This window comes from Patiria miniata, unplaced genomic scaffold (assembly GCF_015706575.1).
Source record: "Patiria miniata isolate m_02_andy unplaced genomic scaffold, ASM1570657v1 HiC_scaffold_6, whole genome shotgun sequence".
Lineage (NCBI taxonomy): Eukaryota > Metazoa > Echinodermata > Asteroidea > Valvatida > Asterinidae > Patiria > Patiria miniata.
In genome coordinates this window covers 3,553,091-3,577,960 of record NW_024037073.1, presented here as the reverse complement: position 1 = coordinate 3,577,960, position 24,870 = coordinate 3,553,091, and the positions used below count along the sequence as shown (strand labels likewise).

The 24,870-nt window shown below is 40.3% G+C and overlaps 1 protein-coding gene across 1 annotated transcript; it reads right to left on the bottom strand.

Annotated features, from left to right (window-relative positions):
• Positions 1 to 986: 986 nt before the first annotated feature.
• LOC119742979 (sec1 family domain-containing protein 1-like) lies at positions 987 to 23,418 on the bottom strand. Its single transcript, XM_038219269.1, has 20 exons — positions 23,312 to 23,418; positions 20,571 to 20,730; positions 19,343 to 19,433; positions 17,738 to 17,860; positions 16,740 to 16,827; positions 15,991 to 16,136; positions 15,006 to 15,091; positions 14,227 to 14,326; positions 12,478 to 12,614; positions 11,015 to 11,105; positions 10,011 to 10,084; positions 8,666 to 8,747; positions 7,002 to 7,166; positions 6,003 to 6,082; positions 5,212 to 5,347; positions 4,576 to 4,629; positions 3,758 to 3,810; positions 3,023 to 3,125; positions 2,290 to 2,373; positions 987 to 1,028 (listed from the first exon to the last, which is right to left on the bottom strand). Exons 1-20 carry the CDS (start codon positions 23,349 to 23,351, stop codon positions 999 to 1,001), a joined length of 1,923 nt encoding a protein of 640 aa, XP_038075197.1. The 5' UTR covers positions 23,352 to 23,418; the 3' UTR covers positions 987 to 998.
• Positions 23,419 to 24,870: the final 1,452 nt, after the last annotated feature.

Sequence of the window (24,870 nt, the reverse complement as noted above, 5' to 3'; positions counted from 1 at the left end):
AGGGGTTATTTAGAGTGGGTAAATTTGGATGAATTGAAAAGAATTTATTCACTCCCGAAGGGCGGCCTCCTATATCTCAAAAAAGCTTATACATCGGCCATTATTGGGGGCAACCGTGAATGTACCACGAGGCTGTCCCTAACATGGTGTGTACAATGTTAATTATCCAAACACAGATTTTACCAATCAGAATTTGCAGTATTGTGGTCATTATTTAAAAAGACATGGAACTTATGAATGGTCCATCTCAACAACTGTCTCAGTATCCTTAAAAAAAATCATTTACAGACAACTTCACTCATCATGGGGAAAGGTGACTTTCTTGCTGCAACAAAATTCTTGAGAAAAAAACCAAATCCCTACTAGTTGGCTTACATGGACATGTACAATGAAGTGTTAGAAAATTTCACCAAAGAATTAAATTATAATTTTACGTGATAGAGCTGACCCATGTGACCCGGCCTTCATCTGGGTACCGAAAAGTCAGCGTCACCATTGTAGTAGGCAAAGATCATATAGCACTGTGCTGAGTAGGCTGTAGGCAAGCCTTAATAGCTGTGAAAAAAAAAATTCCCTACTAGTTGGCTTACATGGACATGTACAATGAAGTGGCAAAAAATGTGAGGAAAAAAACCCGGAGCCAACACCCAGTGCTGTGTCAGCACCATTATGACTACCATACAAGGCACCGGTAGTGACCATTATGACATTTGATAAAGAATTTGCAGATATTTTACGTGAAAATAAGCTCTACTGTCTAGTTGACAACGCAAGACGTGGTTGACATCCAAACACTTGCCTACTGCAATGGTGGACGGTCACAGAGAAACCGGATGGTCACGTGGTAGTTTCACGTCATACGATTAGACCCAATACTGATTTGGATCATTTGTTGTGCGACTTTTAAAAACACTCTACATATAATTATGAATTTACATTAAAGGCTGATTCATTTTTCTTTCTACTGTTGTGACTGTACAGTTATGGACATTCCTCTGTTAGACATTCTCCTCCCCAAGTTGTGTTAACTGCAAGAATAAACGAGACAACAAAATTCATTGTTACATCTGATAATGAGTACATGTTACAAGCATATGAGATTTTGTGTCAGTAAGCTTGTTTTTCTTTTAAATTTACACAAATTCAAAACTGATAACTTTATAGTAAATTCAAAAAATTGAATTTTGACATCTTTACTGGGGTATGTAGATGGGAACAAGACCTCTTACAAATACTTTAAAAGTATTAAAAGCCACAATGTTAAAATAAATGTCTGATTTCCTTGTAGCCAATTTAACCCTAACCCACCTCACTCCTCCAAAATCCTCCTGGCGGTTTTGGAGGATTCTAGAGGATTGAGGATGAATGGTGATTGAATCAAATGAGGATTCTGGAGGATTGAGGATGAATGGTGATTGAAGCACATGAGGATTTTGGAGGATTGAGGATGAATGGTGATTGAAGCACAAGAGGATTTTGGAGGATTGAGGATGAATGCATTTTGAGGCAGGACTGTCTGATGATTTTGAAGGATTTGGCGTTGGTTATCCTTCATTTAAACACGAGTGCAAAGTTTTGGGATGAGGAGGATTTTGGAGGATTGAGGATGAATGCATTTTGAGGCAGGACTGTCTGACAATTTTGAAAAATTTAGGCGGAGTTGCAAAATTTTGGAAAATTTTGGAGGATTTTGGAGGATTGAGGATGGTTGTAAGCAACAAGGGCCTAGGGGGTTAGGGTTAAGGCATTTTTAACATTTATTTTTAACGTGCTATTTCAGGTTTCAACCCCCCCCCCCCCAATAAATTTGTTTTTTCAATTGCTATTTTCCTAGCAATAAAAAGTTGTTCACTTTTGAATGAGACATCAAAAACAAAAACCCACCGGCGTTTTAGCTATTGAATTATTTCTTTAATAAATTTGAATTATTTGCAGCCCAAAATTCAGTCAGCTTTGAAATGGCAGCTTAATTTTTGCACCAAATAAAAGCCCTTTTTTCAGAGGGTTGCGGACAACCGAAATTGGGGAAAAAAGGAGGTTTTTTTCCGTAAACAAAACATACAAATTTATAATTTAAAAAGGAGAAAAACATTTTTTCTTTTGAGAGCATGGGGTACCTTTACCATACTCACCTTCATTTAGTTCATTTACTCCACAAATTTATTTAAACCTGTTCTTACACAATAATAAAGAATGAAAATCCTTAAATACACACGGGGCTTTGAGGACCAATGTTTTAAAACTATCAATTTTGATTTGGGCATGATGTTAAACAATATCTGGCATTACCTGTTTTAAGAATTGATCGGCGTTGAATAACTCGCTGCAACCATACGTTATCTTCTTCCCATGCCCTGCGGTGCTGGATTTACTCTGTCAATAACAGAAAAATGGAGAGAAATGAAAGAAAAACAGCCCTAATCATTATCGAATCTTATAAATCTAGTCTGTGCTTTACAATATAATTGAAAGGTAAACCCTTATAAGAGAATTCTTATAAGTTCTTTGAAGTGGAATCATAATATCCCACTGCAACATTCAAAATTGATATTAGTCGCAGTCGTGGAAAAATCCTGGAAAATCCTCGAATTTAAAGCTATCATGGAAAGTCATGAAAAAGTCATGGAATTTTGTTATTTTAAAAGGAGTCATGGAAACTTAATATTCCCCCCCCCCAAAAAAAAGGTCTTGGATAAGTCATGGAATCCTGCATAGCCCTTACCTGATGTTGCGTGATATTTGGCTATGGATATCTTCCAGTTTGCATTCTAGTTTACTACACTTCCTCTTTATGCATGTACATGTATGTTCTATACTTGTTGCATGTTCAGTGTATCATTCTGATGCTTTTGTGGTGCTCAGTGGTCTTGTGTGAAACTGGAAGGCTGAAAGGGAGTGTTGTCCCTTGCCTCAGTGTATAATGTATAAAAGTCATGGAATCTATTTTCAAGATTTCTCTGGGAACCCTGTTTATAGCTCTATCAGACAAATTCAAGACAGTAAGGACTTAAGGCCTGCATACCTTGACATAGTCCATAAGATTCTGATACTCGATGTAGTTGCCTCCACCGACCACAAAGACAATGGCATCTTGGAATGGGGTCTTGTTCCTTGGAATAGCCGAGCTGAAAAACGACAACAGAAAATTGTTTCTCGGTTTGATAATCAAGACTACAAATCAAGAATATTTTTTAATGGTTATCGCTTAGTTCACAGTTTAGTTCACTGCCTGAAAGAGAAATGGTTTTGTCTGTTGTGTATGTTTACCTATAGGCTAGTATCACGATACAGGTTTTCATATCATGATGTTGTATCAAAACCAGGCACTCAAACGCACCGTTTGAGTAGTTGACCCGTGTCGACGTAATAGCCACAAGAGTGGAATTATAGCCTCTAAATTCGCTATGAGCTCAATAAATTATGTTCAGACTTCAAATAAAGTTGATTTTTGGGTCCACTTGAGTTTTTCCGCTGTCTGGCCGCCATATTTGTCAGGTTTTTTTTTGGAATGAACAACTCATCCGTGTGACGTATTTCCAGTACTGACTCTGCTCCATGATCAGGTTCTGTGGTGGCTGACCCGGGTGAGCCCCGAGACTGACGTCAGAGCTAATCGAATGCACCCAATAGTTTGTAGGAAAAGGACATGGCATTCCATAGTAACATTCTGAGATGCCATATTTGTAACAGCTATACATATTAAACCTCATATATGATTTCCTTTTTTGGGGGGATAGTTCATCTGTCCACCTCTTACCTGTCTGTGACTCTCAGCAGTTTGGGGTCAAAGTATCGGTAGTCATCCGTCTCCTAAAAGTGGTCAAACAAGACAAGAATAAAGTTTTAAATCAAATTTAAAAAAATGTAAAACTGCCTTATCCTTGTTGACAAGTAAACAATGAATGCTGTTTGGAAATGTCTACAGATGGGTGTTGACTTTTCCTATGTTTTGTTCCAGGTGAGAAGGACTTCGGTTGCTAAACATCTGTTATTCACTCATATAAACTGTAACAGAACACAAAATGAAAAACAATGCAATACATGTAAAGCAAAGAAGTTTCTACAGAATGCGCCAACAACATTATTTTTTGGACACTGTGACCAAGTTCCTTGCCTTATTCAATTTCAGTCCTGTGTTATGTGAGCTGTGTAAAATTCTGCATGTTGTGAAAAAGGGCTGATGTGGTTTGGGATTGGAATCATTTGCCCTTGAGCATTAAACTGAGGTCTTGCCATGATGACTGATAGCCAGGCAAAATGATTCCAATCCCAACTGCAGCCCTTTTCACAACATGCAGGATTTTACACAGCTTACATAACACAGCACTGACATTGATTGAGGCAAGGAACTTGGTCACAGTGTCCAAAAATGTTGTTGTGATCAATTGACCATGGTGCAGTGATGCGTGACTGAAATTAAATGAAACTCATAAGATTTTAAGCCAAAGATAAGGAGTATCTGCTCGAGTAAAAATTAAAAAAATTGACATCATAGTTTGGCAGTTATTTCAAAAATAGTCAGACGGACACTTTTGGGGGGACATACTGTAGATATAATGAATGAATCATACTGACCTGGTTAGATTTGAGCTCCATCAAGGCGTCGACTATCCGCGTGGCTGGCAAATTCTGAACGAGGCAAAAAGTACCATTATCTTTGATATCAATAACGAGTCAATATGATTTGAGGCTTTCCATGATCGCATGTTTCACGGATGACACCACATGTAATGTTGATGCTGAAAGAAACGGTCATGTGAGGTTTTCTCTCAACATTTTAGAGCGTATGAAAGGAGCGAGAATAGGAGAAATGAAAAATCCTCAAATAATCAGCATGAGAGTTTGAGATTTGCCAAGGGGCCCTAGAGCAATGTATTGTCTCTGGCATTATGTTTGTATTTGCCTAAAGACAACCCTTTCAAATATCCACTTCTTTTGTCCAATTTAAATACGTAAAAAAAACCTTCCAGTAACACCTTAGGAATTTCCAGATTTCAAAATGGATTCTTTAAAAAAAAATCAGGAAAACTTCTGACAAATCACACCTCTAGTTTAATGTCCAATAGTGTGTCATCCACGAAACTCTTCCTTCTATTAAAGTTACTATTTCGTGGAGAAAACTGCTCCCGATTTCCTTCACGAAACTACACTTTCCCCTCTGGCTAACAGTGTGGTTTGAGTATAAAGTAACAATGTAGGAATTCTGCTCACATGTTTCTTGACTACAAAGTTCTTGACGCCCTCCATAACAAACTGAGAGCCAGTGCTCATGAGTTTAGAGAACATGCTGATGGTCTTGGTGCCTCCTCCTGCATACTGGCTGGGCGCTGTCATCTTGGTGTAGTGTCTGCAGAGAAAGGCAGTCAGAAAAAAGAAAACTTAAGCCTAGGTGGAGCACTGTGGTCCAATGGCTACAGGGTTGAAACATGGTGCTTGTGTTCTTGGGCAAGCCACTTTACTACAATTGCCTCTCTCCACCCAGGAGTGTAAATGAGTACATGTGAAGGCAGAGACCAGAATGCGCTGATCTCAAGCTGCTGCAAAAACTGGTCGCAAGGCCTGATGAACAGGGGTAACATTGTGAAGCGCTTTGAGACCTTTGGTATAATGCGCCATATAAGCACCACATTAGTACTTTTATTATTATTAGGTGACTCAACTATGTGACATATGATGTCCCACAGTAAAAATATGGGCGAATTCACTGAGCTGCTAAGCACAGATATATATATGCCAAGTTCAGAATAAATCTGCTTAGCCAAACGAGGTCACTAGCCAAAACGTCATGGGCCGTATACTGCCTGGGCCATATTTCATAGCACTGTATTAACGGTTAGCAAAAAAGTTGTGCTTACAGTAGCAGAAAATCATGCTGCTGCTTAAGCGCTATTTCAAGGCGTGGACGTGCAATGAAACGACAATCAACTGATGTAAACAGTTACGGAACTCAGTTTAATTGACAAAACACAACATTTAAATTGAGCTAGACTAGAAATACTGACTTCCATCTTTTGACGTATTGTAGTGGTGCCAAGTTACATCCCGCAGACTCCAAAGCAACGGAATACTGATCCAGCTCAACCTGTGGGTCAAGATGACAAACAAAACATGTAATGTAAGTTATGCATTACGATATTCAACAAAAAGTGGCCACTGCATACTGCTGGTTAATCACTTGATGACAGGATTATTTGTGGCCCAAAAAATTTTTGTTTTGAAAAAGACTGAATATATCGGCCAAATTATAAAATCAAGTCAAACACCACAAATACTGAATCTTGCGAGTCATTTGTACAATACATCTCACCGTTATTTCATATTTTGCAACACTCTGAGGCCCCGCCACAGAGCGATATTTGCTACGTTGACAGGCTGTGTACAGCGGCCATGTTCAAGTTCAACACATGGTGTGTACAAAACCGATTCAAACAAATGGCGTATATACACGTCCACCGCCAAAGACTCAGGGAAAGCTTGACGATTTAACCCGTCACCTGCCCCTGCCAGTATACTTGCCAGGTCATGCTTACACGTCCTCCGGTGTTAATTGGTTAAAAAACACTTTTAAGACTGCATTGGAAAAAACTACAAAGCATATGTGTTTCATTATGTGCATGGGCACTCCTAGTATCTATGAATTTTAAGGTGAAACATGAAATAACCATTTTAATTATGGTTTGAAATCTTAGAAAAATCCAAAGTTAAAAATTTCTTTCGCTGTCAGGTTAAAAGACATTTTAGTGTTAAACTCTGGTTTCTGGCCAGTCAGTAATCTTCATTGTGTTTCTGCAGATCTGTTTCTTTAAACATGATAGTAACCATTACCAAAACCTCTGTGCTGCAAATATCTACCAAATTACGATAAATTACCTACCAAATCAGATAAATTATCTATAAATTATCTATCAAATTAGATAAATTAGATGAATTATCTACTAAATTGGATAAATTATATCTATTCTTAAAGGTTTGAAAAGTATAGTCCGTTCTACTCTACTCACGTCGCTCATGACTGGCGTGCAGATGAAGAAGATGAGAAACAACCTCATTTTATCATCTGGTGTTCCCGCGTCCGGGTCCGTGATTACGTCCATCAGAGATTTGTCTAGGGACTGTTTGCTCATTAGCTTCTCCTCCAGCTCAAAATAGACATCCAATTTGCGAACCTGAGGGAAGGGAGTGAGTAAGGGAGACAATCAGGTAGACAGAAAGGGTGACAGAAAGGGTGTCAGACAGAAAGACATTATCGAAGAAGCGTTAAGATGAAAGACACACAGAAGAAACATTTCATGGAATCCGTGTATGCGGATCGTATTCAAAAACATTGAAAAATACCTCTATTTAATAAGATGATCTTCTCATTAGATGGAATTTTTTGCGTCGGGGTGATGTAAATCAAATAAGGTTTTGCCCTTCACCGACGTATAAACACTGTATACTCAGTGTGTTACCTCCCGAGTGAAAGTTGGAAAAAATCACTCGGGTGGGACTCGAACCCACGACCTCCGGCTTTCTAGTGCAGATGTCTTACCACTCGACCACCGAGTTAACGGGATCGGTTGGCTGGTTCGAATCTAATGTACATAGCAGCGGGTACCGCATTAACTATTAATAAGATGGGATTTTTGCGTCGGGGTGATGTAAATCAAATTAGGTGTTGCCCTTCATGATGATCTTGAAGTGCGATAAATTTGATGATCTTCTCAAATCTATTGATTGTGACTGTACATGTACTTCACTAGACTTCTGATAAAACTTCTTTACCAATCCGTCACAGAAATGTAGAGGTTTTTACCACCTTCCTTCATGTCAAAGCAAATGCCAAAATCACTTGTTTGGCAATGCGTATTGCAAGCCAGCAGTCATACGTGTGTTGCTTACGCATCTTTTTTTACATTCATGCGTGTATCCATGATGCAACGTTGGAGCTAGGCGTACAGGTTCTGGAGAAACTCGTAACTTAACCTCTATAATGCAGGGTGAGTAAGCAAAAACGAAACCCAAAGGTCGGGACTATTGTTTCAGTGAAGTTCTGCATGTAGCACTTTCAACATCTAGGATATGAAAGCCCAATTCATAAGCTTTCTTTTATTATAGGAATCATTCAAATCACTCATGTAAATTTCAAACACAACCATTGTTTTAAAGTTCTGTCCACGGATCACAAAAAAGGTTTGCGATCTTTCAGCAAAACGAAAACAATTCACACACATCCCTATGTGATTTGTTTTCATTTTGCTGAAAGAACACTTACCTTTACGCCGATCCGTGGACAGAACTTTAAAACGGTGGTTGTGTTTAAAATTCCGTAACTTGAAAATTATATGAGTGATTTGAATGGTTCTTGTACTAAAAGAAAGCTTATGAATTGGGCTTTCATATCCTAGATTTTGAAAGTGCTACATGCTGAACTTCACTGGAACAATGGTCCCGACATTTAAGTTTTGTTTTTGTTTACTCACCAAAGTTACGAGTTTCTCCAGAACCTGTACGCTTGTTTTACTCACCCTGAATTGGGTTTTGCCTCTCAGCCCTCACCGACGAGTGAGTTTGTTTTCACTACAGTCAATTAACGTATTGCATGAAAAACAGACTGTTAAAAGAAGTAACATAATGAGGTGATATTTCCCGTGAAATCAAAAACAATTGGATTGATGTGACCTACCTTGATTTGATCAAGGAGTGCTGTGGCTACATTGGTATGCATGTCAATTGTCTTCTTCTTCTGAAGAAGCTCTGGTAGAGAACTGTGGACAAAGGATTGAATAAGACGGAACAAAGAAATTGACTACAGTGGGATTTGAACTGGAGACCTCTGGAACATCGTACCAGTGTTCTATCAACTGAGCTATCGGGCCCTATGAGGAGTAACAGTGACAAACTGGGAGACGATTTACCTTTTAAACTGAATATCTGGACTGCTCAATAAATTTGTACAACTTTGGGTTACCAGCTAAAATGTCATTGAATGCATGATGCTTGTGACTGGTGCTCCGCTGATTTTTGCTTAGTGTGAGATTTCTTTAGTAATTTTTTTCTACTCATCATCTTGAGAAATTGGGCAAAGAAAATGGCCAACACACTTCACTACTCTCCATAGTGCTGTTTTTTTAGTGCATTGACTTTCTCTTTGACACAGTTACTTTAACACATTAAAGGGTTTTACATATTGCTCTGAATATTGACTTCCTACTTATTCACAAGAAGGGTTAACTGAGTGACTCCATTTCTGTAATGCTAATTGCTAAGGCTTTCAGGAAACCTTCCTGTATCTTTCATTTCCCCCTACTCTACAGGCATCAAAATCCCAAGTAACGAATAATGACTGGGCTAAACATAAGCAATTCAGCATTATGAAAGAAATTATGATGTCCATGACAAGAGCCAATCAATCATGATATCATTCACAGAAATGATCTTAAAGTCCTAGTCTGTGATCTCCTTGACCATTTGTAGATGATGGATGTGCTAGATTTGAAACTATTCATAGAATGGAATTCGCGTCGACATGATGTAAATTCAATGTTGGGTTTTGCCTGTCACCAACGTATGTTATAAACAGTATACGCTCAGTGTTGCCCCCGATTGATTGTGAGAAAAAAAATCACTCGGGTGGGACTGAAATCCACGACCTCCTGCTTACTAGCGCAGACATCTTACCACTCGACCACCGAGTTTGCCGGGGTCGTCTGGCTGGTTCCATTCAGATATAGCAGCGGGTACCGCAATGAAACTATTCATAAGATGGAATTTGCGCCAGGGTGACGTAAATTCAATATTGCCCTTCACCGACACATTTTATAAACACTGTATACTCAGTGCTGTCCCCGAGTGATTGTGAGACCAAAAGAAAGGATTTGAGTAGAAAGCAAAACTTCAAGTACAAAAACAATGTCCTATTTGTAAAATCTGTGATTCTGGATTTGCCCACGTTTTCATCATTTTAAATCCTCAATATGAACCTCCTGGTGGATCAAGGGACCAAGGGGTTACAGTGAAGACATGCTTACCTAACAGCTGATGTGAGTTTAGCCGTGTTGTCTGATAACATACTGATAGCACCTTCATCCTCGCCTTCAAGACCCTGACAATCAAAAGCAACAAGATTATAAAGATTGCTATGTCACTCATGTTATCAATACTACAAAGAACCATACGGACCCCTTGCACACAGCGCCCTCAATGAGGTTCAGTTCTTTGTTTCGTTGTGATACACATGAGTAAACTTTTTATACTGTCATGTGAGGGCACTGTGCGTAAGTGGCCTATGCCCTCCACCCCCCCCCCCAAAAAAAATTCAGAGACTTATCTGCCCCACATTTTTGTCTGTATTTTTTCTAGTGAAACAGGGGGTGTGTGGCCAAGTGGTTATGGTTCGTGACTCATGATCAGAGGGTCAGGGTTAAAATCCAGCTACTGGCCATATGTTATGTCCTTGGGCAAGCCACTTAAACCCACTTTTGTCTCTCTCCACCCAGTTTAAAAGTGGATACCAGCATTAACTGGGAAGTAACCTACGATGGACTGGCATCCCATCCAGGAGGATTAGAAATATTCTCAGTCGTGTCATGCCACTGAAACCAGGGATAACTGCCGCCCTGAAGGGCCATATTGGCTTGTGACAGACCTTACTTATTTTCTTACGAACCAACTTCAATCCTGAGATATGACATTATGCTTTGTTTACCTGTGTCATCCTCACATGGCTCTTAAAACATAGCATATGTAACAGATCAAAACGTGGCGTGATTGTTTGTCAGGTCGACTGGCAGTCGTATAAGATACAGCGTGTGTCTTTAAAAACCAGTGGCAAAAAAACAAACCTTACAATTTCTCCGATTACAAACTATTACATATATGAGGCAGCACACAAGAAACATTGTATTTCATGAAGTATATTAAATGTCATTGTACGTCTCAGGTCTTGACAAATGAAGTGGAATTTTTAAGTAGGCTAAAAGTGTTGATTATTGATTATTTTGACGACAAGTCAATTCCAACCCAACCAACTCACCATGGCCGCCTTGAGTTTCTTGACTTCATCCTCGGATGCTCGGTAGGTTTCCAATTCACTCTGAACCGCCTCAGCTACCTCAGGGAAAGGACTGAAATGAAACGCAAAATGCAAACACAGGGTTCAGAATCAAATACAAAATTTGGTGTGACACATGGCTACAAGCTAAATTTGTACCCCCATATGACACTGACAATGGGTAAGACCATACATATGGCTGGATAACTCAGTTAGTAGAACTACATGTAAAACTACTATTGCTGCACAGACCATCAGAGGGTCATAGTGACCTCAAATCTCCCCGATCAGAAACAGGGGACTAGCAATCCCTTGGGAGCAACTGGACGGTCGACAGTAACGGCTACCTGCTTTAGCCAGGTAAGCCGGGGGCGACCACAAGGTCTGTTCCAGGTAGCAGGTCAGTGGCGATGATGAAACTAGACGGCAATATCTAAAGCAACTCTAGCGGGGGTTGGAGTTTGGAGGCGCCACACATGACCAAAAAGGGAACACCGCCTTCCAAGAGATTTCTTGGACAATACTTCCAAACCCTGTGTGCTATTGAACTACCATATTGGGGGTGTAGGTAAACCACCGAAATGTAACATGCAACAAAGACATTGCATGTGAAAGGCCTGAATACGACATTGTTCTTTCTTACGTAGTGTCCATGTCTCAAAGCCATAAAGAAGAGCAGACAGCACACAGACACGGTAGAATCAAAGTTTAATTGAGAAATTGGAAGAACGCCAGTATGTTATCCAGTGGTTACACATTCGAATCCCACACCCATTTAATTTTATTTGATCGACTTAAAACAACTCTTCAATTTAAGACGTCAAGCAGCATCCTTATTTCTGGAATATTACCCATCAAACTTGGCCTCAAAATAGTTTTGCTACAACCTGCTTCAGATTTATTGTGTTGTTGTTCCTTGAGTGGGCACAAATACATTCTTGGCAAATGGTGTCCATTCCCTTTAAAGTGCGCATCATATATAATTGCTCACATTTCAGTTTTTTGTCGGACGTCTGGTTGCAAACCACTGCTGTGATTGGCATAAATATAATGGGCAGGTGTTAACGGAGCGATCTATTTTACCTCCTGCTAACTGAACAGTCACAGTCATTCAAAAATCAATCCTCTTCCCCTGCCATGCCTTTTACACAGGCTAGTCACCAACAGACTAGTCAGATCATATGTCCAGCAAGCACTGTGACTAGTCAAACTAAGTTAACAGACAAAAGCAGGCAAGTGGTAGGCGCAGCTGGCTTATCAATCACCTACAGTCAAAGCATAGCTGTATCAAGTTACATAAACAGTCACAGCCGGTTAACCCTGCTTTGTGTAGGCTGGGAGCTCTTAACTGTTGAAAACAGTCACTTGATTGATTTTGACTGAAAGGACAACTTGGCACAGAGCGTAAGCTAGCATAGGAGGGTTAACATGACCAAATTACTCACTTTCCTTTCTGGCTGGACCAGAATTTGTCGTGGCATGAGAGGTCGTAGGACTTGGTCTTTTTCTTGGGTCGTGACCCCGTGGTGGAGTGACCTACGTCTACTGTCTCCTCAATCACCACCCTGTTTAATTGAAGATCCTATCAGGGAAACAAAGGAAGGAAGTTGCTAAAAATTAATCTCTCAGAAATCAAAACTCAACACTAAGTGTTGAATAAATACCACCGAGTGCAGCAACAATTACTTTTAACACTGTTCAATCCTGAAATTAGTCTCTTTTTTTCATTCAAGTTTATTTTTCTATCTTTAGTTGAACATAAAAAGGAATCTGATAATTTTAATATATAGGTTTTCCCGGCTATTTTAAAACGTCGAATTGACTGTTTCTAATATTCAAATTTGTCCATCAACATCAATTTAGAGCACTTCCAATGTTTAATGTTGTCTTTTGTCGGACAATTTTAAATTCAGTTCAAGCACATTCACACAATGAGCACACGTTTTCGTCCTGGAGTTTTTTATTTCATCTTATCTACACCAAACCTTGTTTTTTTTAGAAATCAAATTTGTTTAATTGATTCATATAAGACAAATTCGATCTCTGAATGCTACCATTCGGCAACAGCTTAGACGAATTTGATCTGTAATGACAAATATTGTCGACCCGGTGACTAAAGAGGGTGACCAAACTTTGAAATTGAATTGTAAATGACTAAATTGATTTTGTTAAAAACGTGTGAGATTTTGTGTGGACAAAATTGAACGATAGAGTTGGTCAATTTGAATGAGAAATATTTTGAAATAGCCGGGAAAACCTATATTAATGTAGTGGGACGGCAAAAGGAGGCCGGCCCACTAGTGAAAAAGGATGAATGTTCTATTAAAAATATAGGCCAGTAAAACTATGAACCTATGACGTTGATAATGAGATGAGCTACCGAACTTAGATTTAAATTTATCTCTACACAAGAGTCAAGACGATAATGTTCTTTTAATACACAAGGCAATAATCCATGATATAGTAAGGCACAATAAAATAGCACAGCGATATATTATACAAATGTCCACACATGGCTGGCTGCATACGTTACAGATTACAGATCGTGAATCATCCAGCCTCAAAATGAACACAATATTCTCACAAAAAGATCACATAATACACCAAAGTACTTACAGGGACAAATCTCTGATACTACCCTTCCAAAATGATATAAATTTGGAGCATGGCCGGAGCCATGCTCCCTACAAAATAGAGAGAATATATGCCCAAAATTTGTGGTGGTCTTCCCTGTTCAAGTCCCACAGAAGAAAAAAACTTGATACAAGTTGCCTTTGCGCGGGAAGCACAAAGGTCATGATATGCAAATCACTCACAAAACTTTTGGATTACAACAGAGGGCGCACTTGGTCTCCCTACATTAACGTTGTAGCTAAATATTTCAAAACTGATTACTCAGCAAAAGGAACTGTTTGACTGCAATGGTTTAGACTTTGGTTTTAAATCAGATTAAATTTTTAAACTCCAATTGGAATAGTCTATTTATGCATTTAAATTTCACTTTAAACTTGAAAATGTGAATCCCTCTTCCAGACAAGTTCATCCATCTACAATGGAATTGTAACGTTTTGTTAATGCCATTATAATGAACAGAGACATATTGTGACATTACAGCCAGGTAAGGTTTAAGAAAACATGTCTTTGTCAACATCGAAAGTACTACTAAGAATTTATTCAGACCAATGCAGACATACCAGTACATCATGTGCCAGAGCCTGGTAGGTCCATGTGTGATGAAATGGAGTAGCTAGGTCCATGTTGCGATCAAGAATGACTAGTAACGGTCTCTGGAAGCTAAACAAAGTATATGAAAAGAAAATTTCATTTTTACAAATACACACACTGTATAGCCCTTTTACAATGACAACGTGGGGTTGCATGGTAGGCATTTTTTTCCGAAGCACGAAGTGGAAGATAGACAAAGTAGAACAGTATAGATGTTATAGGTTCTGATTGAATGATATCAAAGTACCACTTGACCATAATGGTTTCTCCCTGATCGGCCACCATTACAGTAGGCAAGCGTTTGGTTAGCAATCATTTCGTGCATTTTAAACTAGACAGTAGGGCTTAGTTTCGTGTAAAGTAGGGGTTATTCTCACGTAGTGAATTCTTTATCAAATGGCATAATGGTCATAATGTGCTGTGTTCAGTTGTCGTAATCATGCCAACCCGTCACTGGGTGTTGGCTCCGCGTTTTTCTCTCAGTTGTTGACATCCATCACAGCTTTGAAGGCTTGCCTACTACCTTCTGGGCATGGCCATATACAATCTTTGCCTAGCTACTATAACAATGGTGATACTGACTTTCTGGTACGCGAATGTAGGCCAGGTCATGAAAGAGCCCTACACAAAGGGATACATTATTCATGCATTCGTAATGCATTAACAATTCCATCAAATTCGTGATGATAACCAGCTGGCTTTATAAAACGCAATCACCATATTTTACAACTGATAAAGTGGCCGGTACCTGAACTGTCCAGCTTGCATGGAGTCCGTCGTAAAGAGACTGTTACGAGAATCTCGCAGGTTCTCTCTTAGTTTCTTGTCAAGTTTCTGGATCAAAATACAACAATCAAATATATCAACTCACTGACCTCCAGTTTCTAGTCACACAGGTCAAGTCCGAATTGTTAAAACATTCCCCATTAAAAGGTGTGTTTTACATTTTTCCTGGACCCAGAGAGGGCCAGTCTATAGTCCTCTTTGTACCTCACGGACTTGTGAGCCAGGCAGTGCTTATCATATACGTCTTATGAATAGTTTCATTGCGGTACCCACTGCCACATCGGATTCGAACTACTCAACCGATCCCGGCAAGTTTTGTGTAGAGTCGTAAGACGTCTGCACTAGAAAGCAGGAGGTTGTGGGTTCGAGTCCTGCATGAGTGATTTTTTTCTCACTTTCACTCAGGGGTAACACACTGAGTATAGAGTGTTTATACGTCGGTGGGGGGCAAAACCTAATATTGAATTTACATGTACATGAATCCGGGCACGTGTTTACTGTACAGACACACGAGGCTCCCCCCCCCCCCTTTCAATGGAGAAACGAAGGTGCATGCTATTGTACAAAGAAAAGGCCCCGTGACAGATTATCTGAACAAAAGCGAGCCAAAGCTTTTGCCACTGAATTGGGCCTTCATGACAAAATTGATATCAGGACTGAACTGGTTTCTAGGATTATCCTATATGCCAATGAATGGGCTCAATCCGGCCCACTAAGTACGCATGCATGATAACCAGTTGTGTCTATATCACATGAGCATCAGGCTCAAATGGTAATGCATTCATACGTCCATTCCAGAGGACTCCCCCAAGTCTCTTTTTACACCGTTGAGGGTACTTGTGCACGGAATCCATTGGATTTTGGAAGAAAGTTATGCTTTCCTAAATGTGTTCTTCTGGTTATGATGACTTGTACTGACGTGAGACGTGAAGTGAGATGACGTTTACCTCAGCCACCATCTCAGCTGCGTTTCCCTTGGGACATCGGATGATTGGCACAGTGCCAAGAGTGACGCACACCGAGAAGAGACTAGCCGTTATGGTGTCCATGATGGTGTCCATTTCTGTGTCTTTGACGTCAGCATTGTTCATACCTGCAAAGATAACAAAGTTCATAAAAAACATCTGTAAATTCATAAATACCTAAGACAGTTTACCCATTCCTACTGGTCGTGAGCCCGTCACGTGGCCGGTATTAAACGGATGATAAAGACATGGCTGGCTGGTCTTAAACACTTTCCAGTGTCACATGAAATTAGGACTCCTATTAAATCCAGTGCCTTTTACCATTTTATTGGTTGAGCATTCACAATCCTCACATAGGCATGTGGAATACTACCAGTTAGTCAGTATTTTATAGTCCTGGACACTCCATTATATAGCTAGAGGGGCGATTCGAAAAGCCTGAAGTGAAATTGTCGAACAAAAATCGTTGGAAATTGAGCTGAAAGGCATATAGGATCATTTGCTTTTCCAGCATTTTATTTGGTTTAAAGCAACAAAATTGCTAAACATCTTAAAGTAGGGTGAATTTTCAAGGATCACGAATGCAAAATTGTGACATCACAATCAGCACACAAGCTGCTTATTCATGAACAGTAAAACATGTTTCTACTTCATCAAAGTTTGTGGCAGTTTTTTTTCACATTAAATTCATGTCGCATTTTGCTCCATGGTTTCTCTGTAGCAATACTCACTGTAGTATGAGATTGAATCTCTGTTTTGATGTCTGACTGTGAAGAAAAAATCCTCCATGGAGATGAAATTCAGATACTGGTCAAAAACCTGCCAAAACAAAAGAACAAAGAAACAAATCAAACAAGAGACTTGCTCAGTAATTTTCAGATGATTGACAATCTCTTCACAAATTCTGGACGAGTTGATCTTTCTGGCTTATGGCTTCTGACTAGTATCGCATTGCCAAATTGTCCAAACGCCAACATAGGGCTGGATAGCTCAGTTGGTAGAGCACCGGTACGGTAATCTGGAGGTTGTAGGTTCAAATCCGGCTCCAGTCAGTTTCTTTGTTAAAATTTATATTACAATGCACCTAGTCGGTTCCCCATTTTGGTTTATCTGAAATTGTTTAAAATTGTTTTTGTAAGTCCATAGACGGCTTCCAATGACATTTTCCATTCACAGCTGTACAACATTTTTAATAAATCACTCCACTACCCAAAACCCCTCAAGCATTGCCCAGGGGCCAATTTCATGGCGCTGCTAAGCTCACAAATTTGCTTAGCACAAAAAAAGGTCTGGCTTATCAAAGCAGGTTACCAGCCAAAACTCAATGTGATTTATATTGCTCGTGATTAGTATTCAGCTGTTGTTTGCTATAGCATGAAAATCATGTGGAGTTTTGGCTGGTAAACTGCTTTTATAAGCCAGGCTTTTTTTGTGCTAAGCAATTTGTTTGGCTTAGCAGCACCGTGAAATTGGGCCCAGGCATCTTGTGAAATTCAGCAAACTCTTCAGAACTGTAATAAAGCATTTTCAATTTCAAACACAATGCACATCTTTCGGTAATTTTGTTTATTTAATTCTGTACAAATATTGTTTATAAACACAAATCTGTTTCTAGCGAATGTCCACTACACGACACACATGATGACGTGGGAAACAGATTTCCTTGCTTGACTGAAATGAAATTAAAACACGCATTTTTGAAACAGAAAACAAGTTGCCCTACTCCTACCTTTGATATCTGTGAGACTGTGTTTGACTGGAGTGCCGCGCCGGCAAGTTCTTCTAGTAGCTGTCTGGAGATGGCAGAGGTGAAGTTCAGAAAGAAGGACTCGTACAACTGGCTCTGACAATCCTGAAAGTTGGGAGAGACAGTCATTTCATTTACGTTTACTTTGCAAAATACAATTATTATCAAATGTAGAAAACCTGAAAGTTTACATCGAACACAACATAAAATAGGAAACGTGAACTTACTCACACTATGACCCTAAACCCATAAAATATCCAATGCCTGAATAAATCTCCATCATATTTGGTGGGTCATTGATAATTTATATAATAATAGTGGGTATTTATAAAGCGCATGTATCCACCAATACTGGTGCTTAAGGCACTACATCATTATTACCCCTGCTCATTGGGCCAATGAAACATTCCAGATACCATCTCTGCTTCCTGCTGATATTACGACGCAAAGCAGCTAAACTAAACCACAATAACCATCTTTGCCCTCACAGGTACCCATTTACACCTGGGTGGAGAGAAGCAATGAGTGACAATGTGCCTTGCCCAAGGGTACACACACCATGACCCCAGGCTTTACGCGCTGACCACAAATCAACCAGGTTGTTCATCACGAGTCATTGAAATATTCGTCCTAAGGCACAGCGTGGCTGCACCGCAAAAATAGAAATTCCTCTACAAGGTAAACAGAACTTACATGGCACATTTGCATTTTCACTCAGCTCTGATGCTGTTCATTCATAGTACCAGTTTACATTCCACTCAGCTTTGCCTCGTGGAACGGAACATTCCATTTGTCACCTTATGAAAATATTCTTACCACTGCACTCAAAAACATTCACTTTTTGTATACCATACACACACTGGGAACGTGATCACTGTACACACATAGCCCAGGTTGGACGACGTCTTCATTGCATTACGACTGATGTCCAGGGTATAAATTGTACCACCATGGCCAAAAAAATTATAACACATTTGTTTTCATATTTTTACCTGACGGAGGAAGCTGAAATTTCGCTTACATATTCCTTTTGTCCAGAGTTGTGCCTGCGCTGGGTTTAGAAAAGGCAAATATGTCCGTGGGCAGCGTGTTTACCGAAAATAAACCACAAGTTCTACGCTTTCGTTGAAAACATTTTCAGTACGAACTCCCCGCGTGAAGACGTACACGCGCGTGCCGTTTGCTGCCGCTGGCTGCCGTGGCGGCAGCGTGCTAGGTGTGCATGCACGCGTGCGCGCAATGTTCACACGGCCACGGGGAGTTCGTACTGAAAATGTTTTCAACGAAAGCGTGGGATTGCGGTTTATTTTCGGTAAATACACCGCCCGCGGACATATTTGCCTTTTCTAAACCCAGCGCAGGCACAATTCTGGACACAAGGAATATGTAAGCGAAATTTCAGCTTCCTCCGTCAGGTAAAAATATGCGAAAAATGTGTTATAATTTTGTTCGCTATGGCAGGAAAGATTCATACCCTGGACTCCATTGCGTGTACACAACGGAGTCCAACCTGGGCTAGTACCCACAGGAGGCCCCTTTTAATGTTATGAAGCTACCAATCAAATAAGAAAGAGGTCTTATTTTTACCCGACATATTCTCTGGACGTTTTCCTCGGTGGGGAGGACAAAATAGACAGCAGGAACATCTGGGATGGGGTCCCGATCTGAATGGAGAAGCCTGGCAGAACACAGGACCAAAATACAAAACTATGATATTGAGTTTGAGGCCTGGAACTTTTCATTTGTTCTGAGAATGGAAATGAGAAATTGCCTGGTTAACTTTTAATTGCTGTCCTTTGATTAGTTTTAAAAACATATACATATATATACATGTATATACATTGAGCCCCAAACAATTTTCTAGCCGCGTTTTAAAAAAATAGGGAGTGACTGGCATTTCGATCAAGCACTCATGATCAGCTGAATCTTTCTTAAAGGTGTTTTACTTTTTGCCAGCTTTGCAGAGTACACATTGTGCCTTCAACCTCAGGGTGTATTGCAAGCCAATATGGCCCATAAGGCCGGCGTTTGGTATAAAACAACTGACAATATTACTATCCCCCAGGCCAGGATGGGATGCCAGCCCATAGCAGGTTACTCCCCAGCTAATGCCGGTACCCACTTATACTCCTGGTGGGGTAAAAAGGCCTTCCCAAGGACACAACATCTACCAACAGTTAGGTACTCAAGGCGCTGGAAATTATGTCTATTGTTAAAGAAAGGTAAATAATATATATGAGAAATATGAGACCCATTATGTAGCACCTTATAAGGGTTGACAAGGTGCTGCGGCGTATATTGTTGCCACTGCCAGAAACACCGGGGCAAACCCCTTCTCTTAGCGATAAGTGTTACTGGGTTCTTTAAAGTGCATTACACAACACAAGGGACCTACAGCTTTACGTCCCATCCGAAGGACGAAGCAATAATGGTAAAGTGCCTTGCTCAAGAGAACAAGCACCATGTTCCCACGGTCAGGATTCGAACTCATGTACCACGGCACACGAGTCGAACACCGTAACCATTGGACCACAGCGACCCACTATGACCAGCAGCTGGATTCCAACAGCAGCTGGATTCGAACCCCTGACCTTCTGATCATGAGTCGCAAACCCTAATCACTAGGCCAGACTCCCTGTTTCAGGGGTGTATCACTAATGTTTTAATCAATTCTTCCCCAATTTTTCACACAATGACCACGAATTGTTCAGCTGATCTGGAATATATGGTATGAGAAGTTACAGAGTTATATGCAAATCATAACTTAAATTGTGACAATGTTAATGTGGTAAGCATTTGTCAATTTCTCTCTTACAAGTGCAAAGTGACGCCCATGTCCCTCAATTCCCGCACCGACAGCAGTGGTGAGATAATGTCCTGACCGAAGCGATCGTATACCAGTATCTTCCATGTTGGTTCATTGAGGCTGGTCTTGGTTACCGGTGCATTCAGGTTCAGCATGCGCTTCAGAGCAGCTGTTCAAAAGCAGAAATTATCACGTTATTGTCATCAATCTCAAATTTCTTAATGGTGAACTCTAAATACTTGTAGTGACGTTGCACCTACATCCATACTATGTTGTGGCAATATTTTCCAAAGATAATGTTTCTACAAAAATGTGTGAAAAATTTATCATTTAATTCTTGATATATAATAAGGAATGAAATGACATATGTAACTGGTTCACAGCCACTTGGGTTTGGGAACAAATTGCTTGGCTTGTTTGTCATCCAAACCCAAGAGCAAGATGCATCGTGAATATCGAAAAGGCATAAAACGTTTATCGCAGTGGCTAGTGTTACAGCAGCCGTAACGCAATTTTAAACTGCTCTTGTTATGGCATGCAGTAGGCCTAAACCATCTGGTTTCCTGACCTAAGAATAATCAATGTGAGGATCTTAGGCTATTGGAACCAGGCTATCAACCGAATGGTTCTCAGACTTTATTTCCCTTTAAAAAAAAATCCTCCAAAGCCACTGATTACAAAGTGATATCTACAGATAGAAAAAGAACGATTTGATTAAAAACATTAAAAAAAAAAAAACTTTATTAAAAGAAAGGGGGAAAAAAGTTGTGGCTATCGAATACCACAGACGTATCGGCCGGGTTTCGACATAATTGAACATCAATAGTCAGCATCATTTGGTCTGGGAACCAGACTACGCGCATTGCAGTGATATTTTGCATGCGTGGAGCCAGTAACTGGTACCGCATACGCGAAACAATTAGGATTCAAAACTACAGCTGCGCTGCTCAATTTTTTATAATTTTTTTTTTGATAAGTTATCTTGGAAAGAATTCCATACTGGGCCACCACTCAGACCTCCTGCAGAAAGTCTATGGGCCATGACAGAAAAAGTTTTAAGTATTAACTAAGAATTTGTGCACTCCTTAAAAAATGGTGTTTCTTCATCAGATTTACAATTTTTGGTACTTATCACTAAATATCAGGTCATAATACTTAGGGAATATGATTAGGAAAAAAAGGTTGCAACCTGATGCCACTTCCGCGATTGTGTACGAAGTCTATGATGAGAGTTAAGAAAAGTTTTTAAGTATTTTCTAGCAAAATTGGAAATGTTTCTCAGTCCCAGATTCATGTCTTAATCTTCAGATCTTATCATCATTTTTTCAATGAATGACCTTCATTGAGATGATAATGAAGAAAAAAGTGGCGACAGGTTGAATTGCAGAATACCCCGCCACTCAATCAATCCACCTCGTGGCCGGCTACGGAGTCATGGTTGATTGCCCTCAATAAACCTTCTCAGCGCTAGGCCTACACACAACACGTCATGCTCCACTGCACTCCCATTCGGTATCCGCGAAGCCGGCAACAGGGTACATGTAGTTGGTTTGGACTTAGAATTTTTTCAGCAACTCCCAATTCATTTTGTGTTGCTTCATTCTCAAGGGGACCCCCACTTGACTCAGTATCGGCGTAGCTGGCGATGGACTTGAATTGTTTCTTTTCCAGTGATTCCAAACACGTAGCCAGAGAAGAGATTTTAGGGGTGTATTTCCGAGTGGCAGGGCATTCTGCAATTAGGCCTATTGTTGATGTACCCTAACGTGGCGCACTTTGATTTTTCGCCTGTAGCGCCTAGCTAGAGCAAAAGTTTGAACTGAAATTTCACAGAAAGTGAAATTTCGTCAAGTTCTAAACACTCCCGTTCATAAATCGCGAGTTTATTTACCCGTTACAAAGTTAAAAGAAAAAATAATTTTGGCGTGATTTTCCGATTTTATTTTCAAGTGCAAAGTGAACCCTTTGAAAATGCCCCGAAAAATAAAAAAATAATTTTCTGACAAACATCTGGCTTGGTTTGTAAGTAAAGATAATAATGATTTATCGGAATTTATCAAGTTTACAGACATTCTTAAATGTTAATTTGGAATTTTCCGAGATTTATTCAAGTGCGCCACGTTAGGGAACACTCCGCCAATTTGTGCCCAATTTCCGGACGCGACCGTTGTTGCATTTCGGATTAAATTTTATGAAACCGAAATTATTCACAGAGGTTAAATAGCGAGCATTAAAAAGGTAAAAGTACCAGTATTTCACTGCATGAATTTGAGGTTTATCAACAAAGAGATTTGGCAACACTACACGAGGAAAGTTGGGTAAGCTTCGAAGTGCGCCACGTTAGGGAACACGAATATGACTATACTCCATTTCTTCCGTTTCATTTACTTCTTCGTAATCCGTGGCTTTGAAATAGGCCTATTTTTTTGTTAAAGAGATATAAAGTCTGAGACTGGAGAGACCCATTCGGTTGCATGATACTATAGTCTGGTTCCTACCGCCAAAGATCCTAACGTTGAATACCATTATTTAGAAAGGGAACCAGACGATTCCCGCAAGTTGAAAATCGCATTTTCATGATTTTGCATGTTTTTGGCTGCCGTATCGCCAAATTTTTCCCAAGCTAGTACTTATTACATATTTGGTTAGTGTTTTGCAGTGTCGTTTATTCTGCAATGCACTGGATCTGACATTAGTCAAATACGATCCCAGTCTTAATCAAAGAAAACAACAAAAATCAAGAAAATCACCAATCTGCTTGTCGCGAACGGTGTTACTGGCGGCCGCCATGTTGACGTGTAAATGAAGTCTGGTTTCTGGACTCTATTGCTGCAGGATACAGGCTTCATCACACTAAAATGACAGATGTTGAAAGCCAGCGCGCGCGCCAGCCTAGTGGGACTTTAGTCTTGGTCCAAGGCGTTATAATATAATTCGATTATTGACCGCCGTAACTGAGCTACACAGCCATCTTTTTTTCCTACAACGAAAACACTGGTATTAAAGTCATCAAATTTTGTTGGACCTCTCAATCCGGACCATGTTTTCAGGTGCGCTGGGAAATGCCATGGAAAAAAATGTTGCAGCCTGACGACACTTCCGGGCGATTGTGTACAACGTCTATTGGAGAGTCAAGAATTTTTTAAAAGTATTTCCTAACAGAATTGGAAATATTGTTCAGTCCCAGGATTCATGTCTTATCATCATTTTTGCAATGAATTACCTTCATTGAGATGATATTATGAAGAAAAAAGTGGCGTCATCAGGTTGCAACATTTTTTCCAATGGATGATCCACACTGCCCAACTACAAAATTCGTAACATCGTAAGTGCTGGATGCACGACCCTAAATCGGAGCAGTAACCTTTTGAGGTAGCATAAAATGGTACGACAGTAGAGCGCGTAATGAATATGCATGACTATGACGTCACTAGAAGCTCATGAGTAATATATATCACGCACGGTACTGATAGATATACATGTAGATGCACACTGTATGTGCTGCATCCCACTTACCGATGATATCACCTTTAAAAAGTCCTCTTTCTACTGTCGCGCCGCCACCCTCTAGTGTCGTCCCACTTACCGATGATATCACATTTTAACAAGTCCTCTTTCTACTATCGCGCCGCCACCCTCTAGTGTCGTCCCACTTACCGATGATATCACATTTAACAAGTCCTCTTTCTACTGTCGCGCCGCCACCCTCTAGTGTCGTCCCACTTACCGATGATATCACATTTAACAAGTCCTCTTTCTACTGTCGCGCCGCCACCCTCTCGTGTCGCCCCACTTGATGATCATCGGTAAGTGGGGCAACAGTAGAGGGTGGCGGCGCGACAGTAGAAAGAGGACTTGTTAAATGCAAGGGCGGATCCAGAACACAATTTTGGGGGGGGGGGCCAAAAAAAAAATTGGTCCCTCAAAAAAGTGGGTAAAAAAAATTACGGCGTGGGGTTCGGGGCCCGCTTAAGGGCCCCGAAAAAATTTTGGATTCTAGATGCTCTGTGGTGCGATCTGAGGCAATTTCTGACCACTTTAACCAATGTTTTTTTGAGGAAAAGATGGTGGTGTACTCATTGCCTGCCTTTATTGCGATGTCACATAAAAAATAAAAAAAATTGGTTTCGTTTTGGGGGGGGGCCATGGCCCCCTTTGGCCCCCCCCCCCCCCCCTGGATCCGCCCTTGGTTAAATGTGATATCATCGGTAAGTGGGACGACACTAGAGGGTGGCGGCGCGACAGTAGAAAGAGGACTTGTTAAATGTGATATCATCGGTAAGTGGGACGACACTAGAGGGTGGCGGCG

Excerpts from the sequence above, each read along its gene's own strand:
- LOC119742979 (XM_038219269.1), bottom strand. The coding sequence starts at position 23,351 with ATGGCGGCCGCCAGTAACACCGTTCGCGACAAGCAGATTG. Across the intron at positions 19,434-20,570 it reads ATGGGCGTCACTTTGCACTT|GCTTCTCCATTCAGATCGGG; the intron begins GTAAGAGAGAAA and ends GTGTTCTGCCAG. Across the intron at positions 4,630-5,211 it reads ACTTTGTAGTCAAGAAACAT|AATTTGCCAGCCACGCGGAT; the intron begins GTGAGCAGAATT and ends TGCCTCGTTCAG.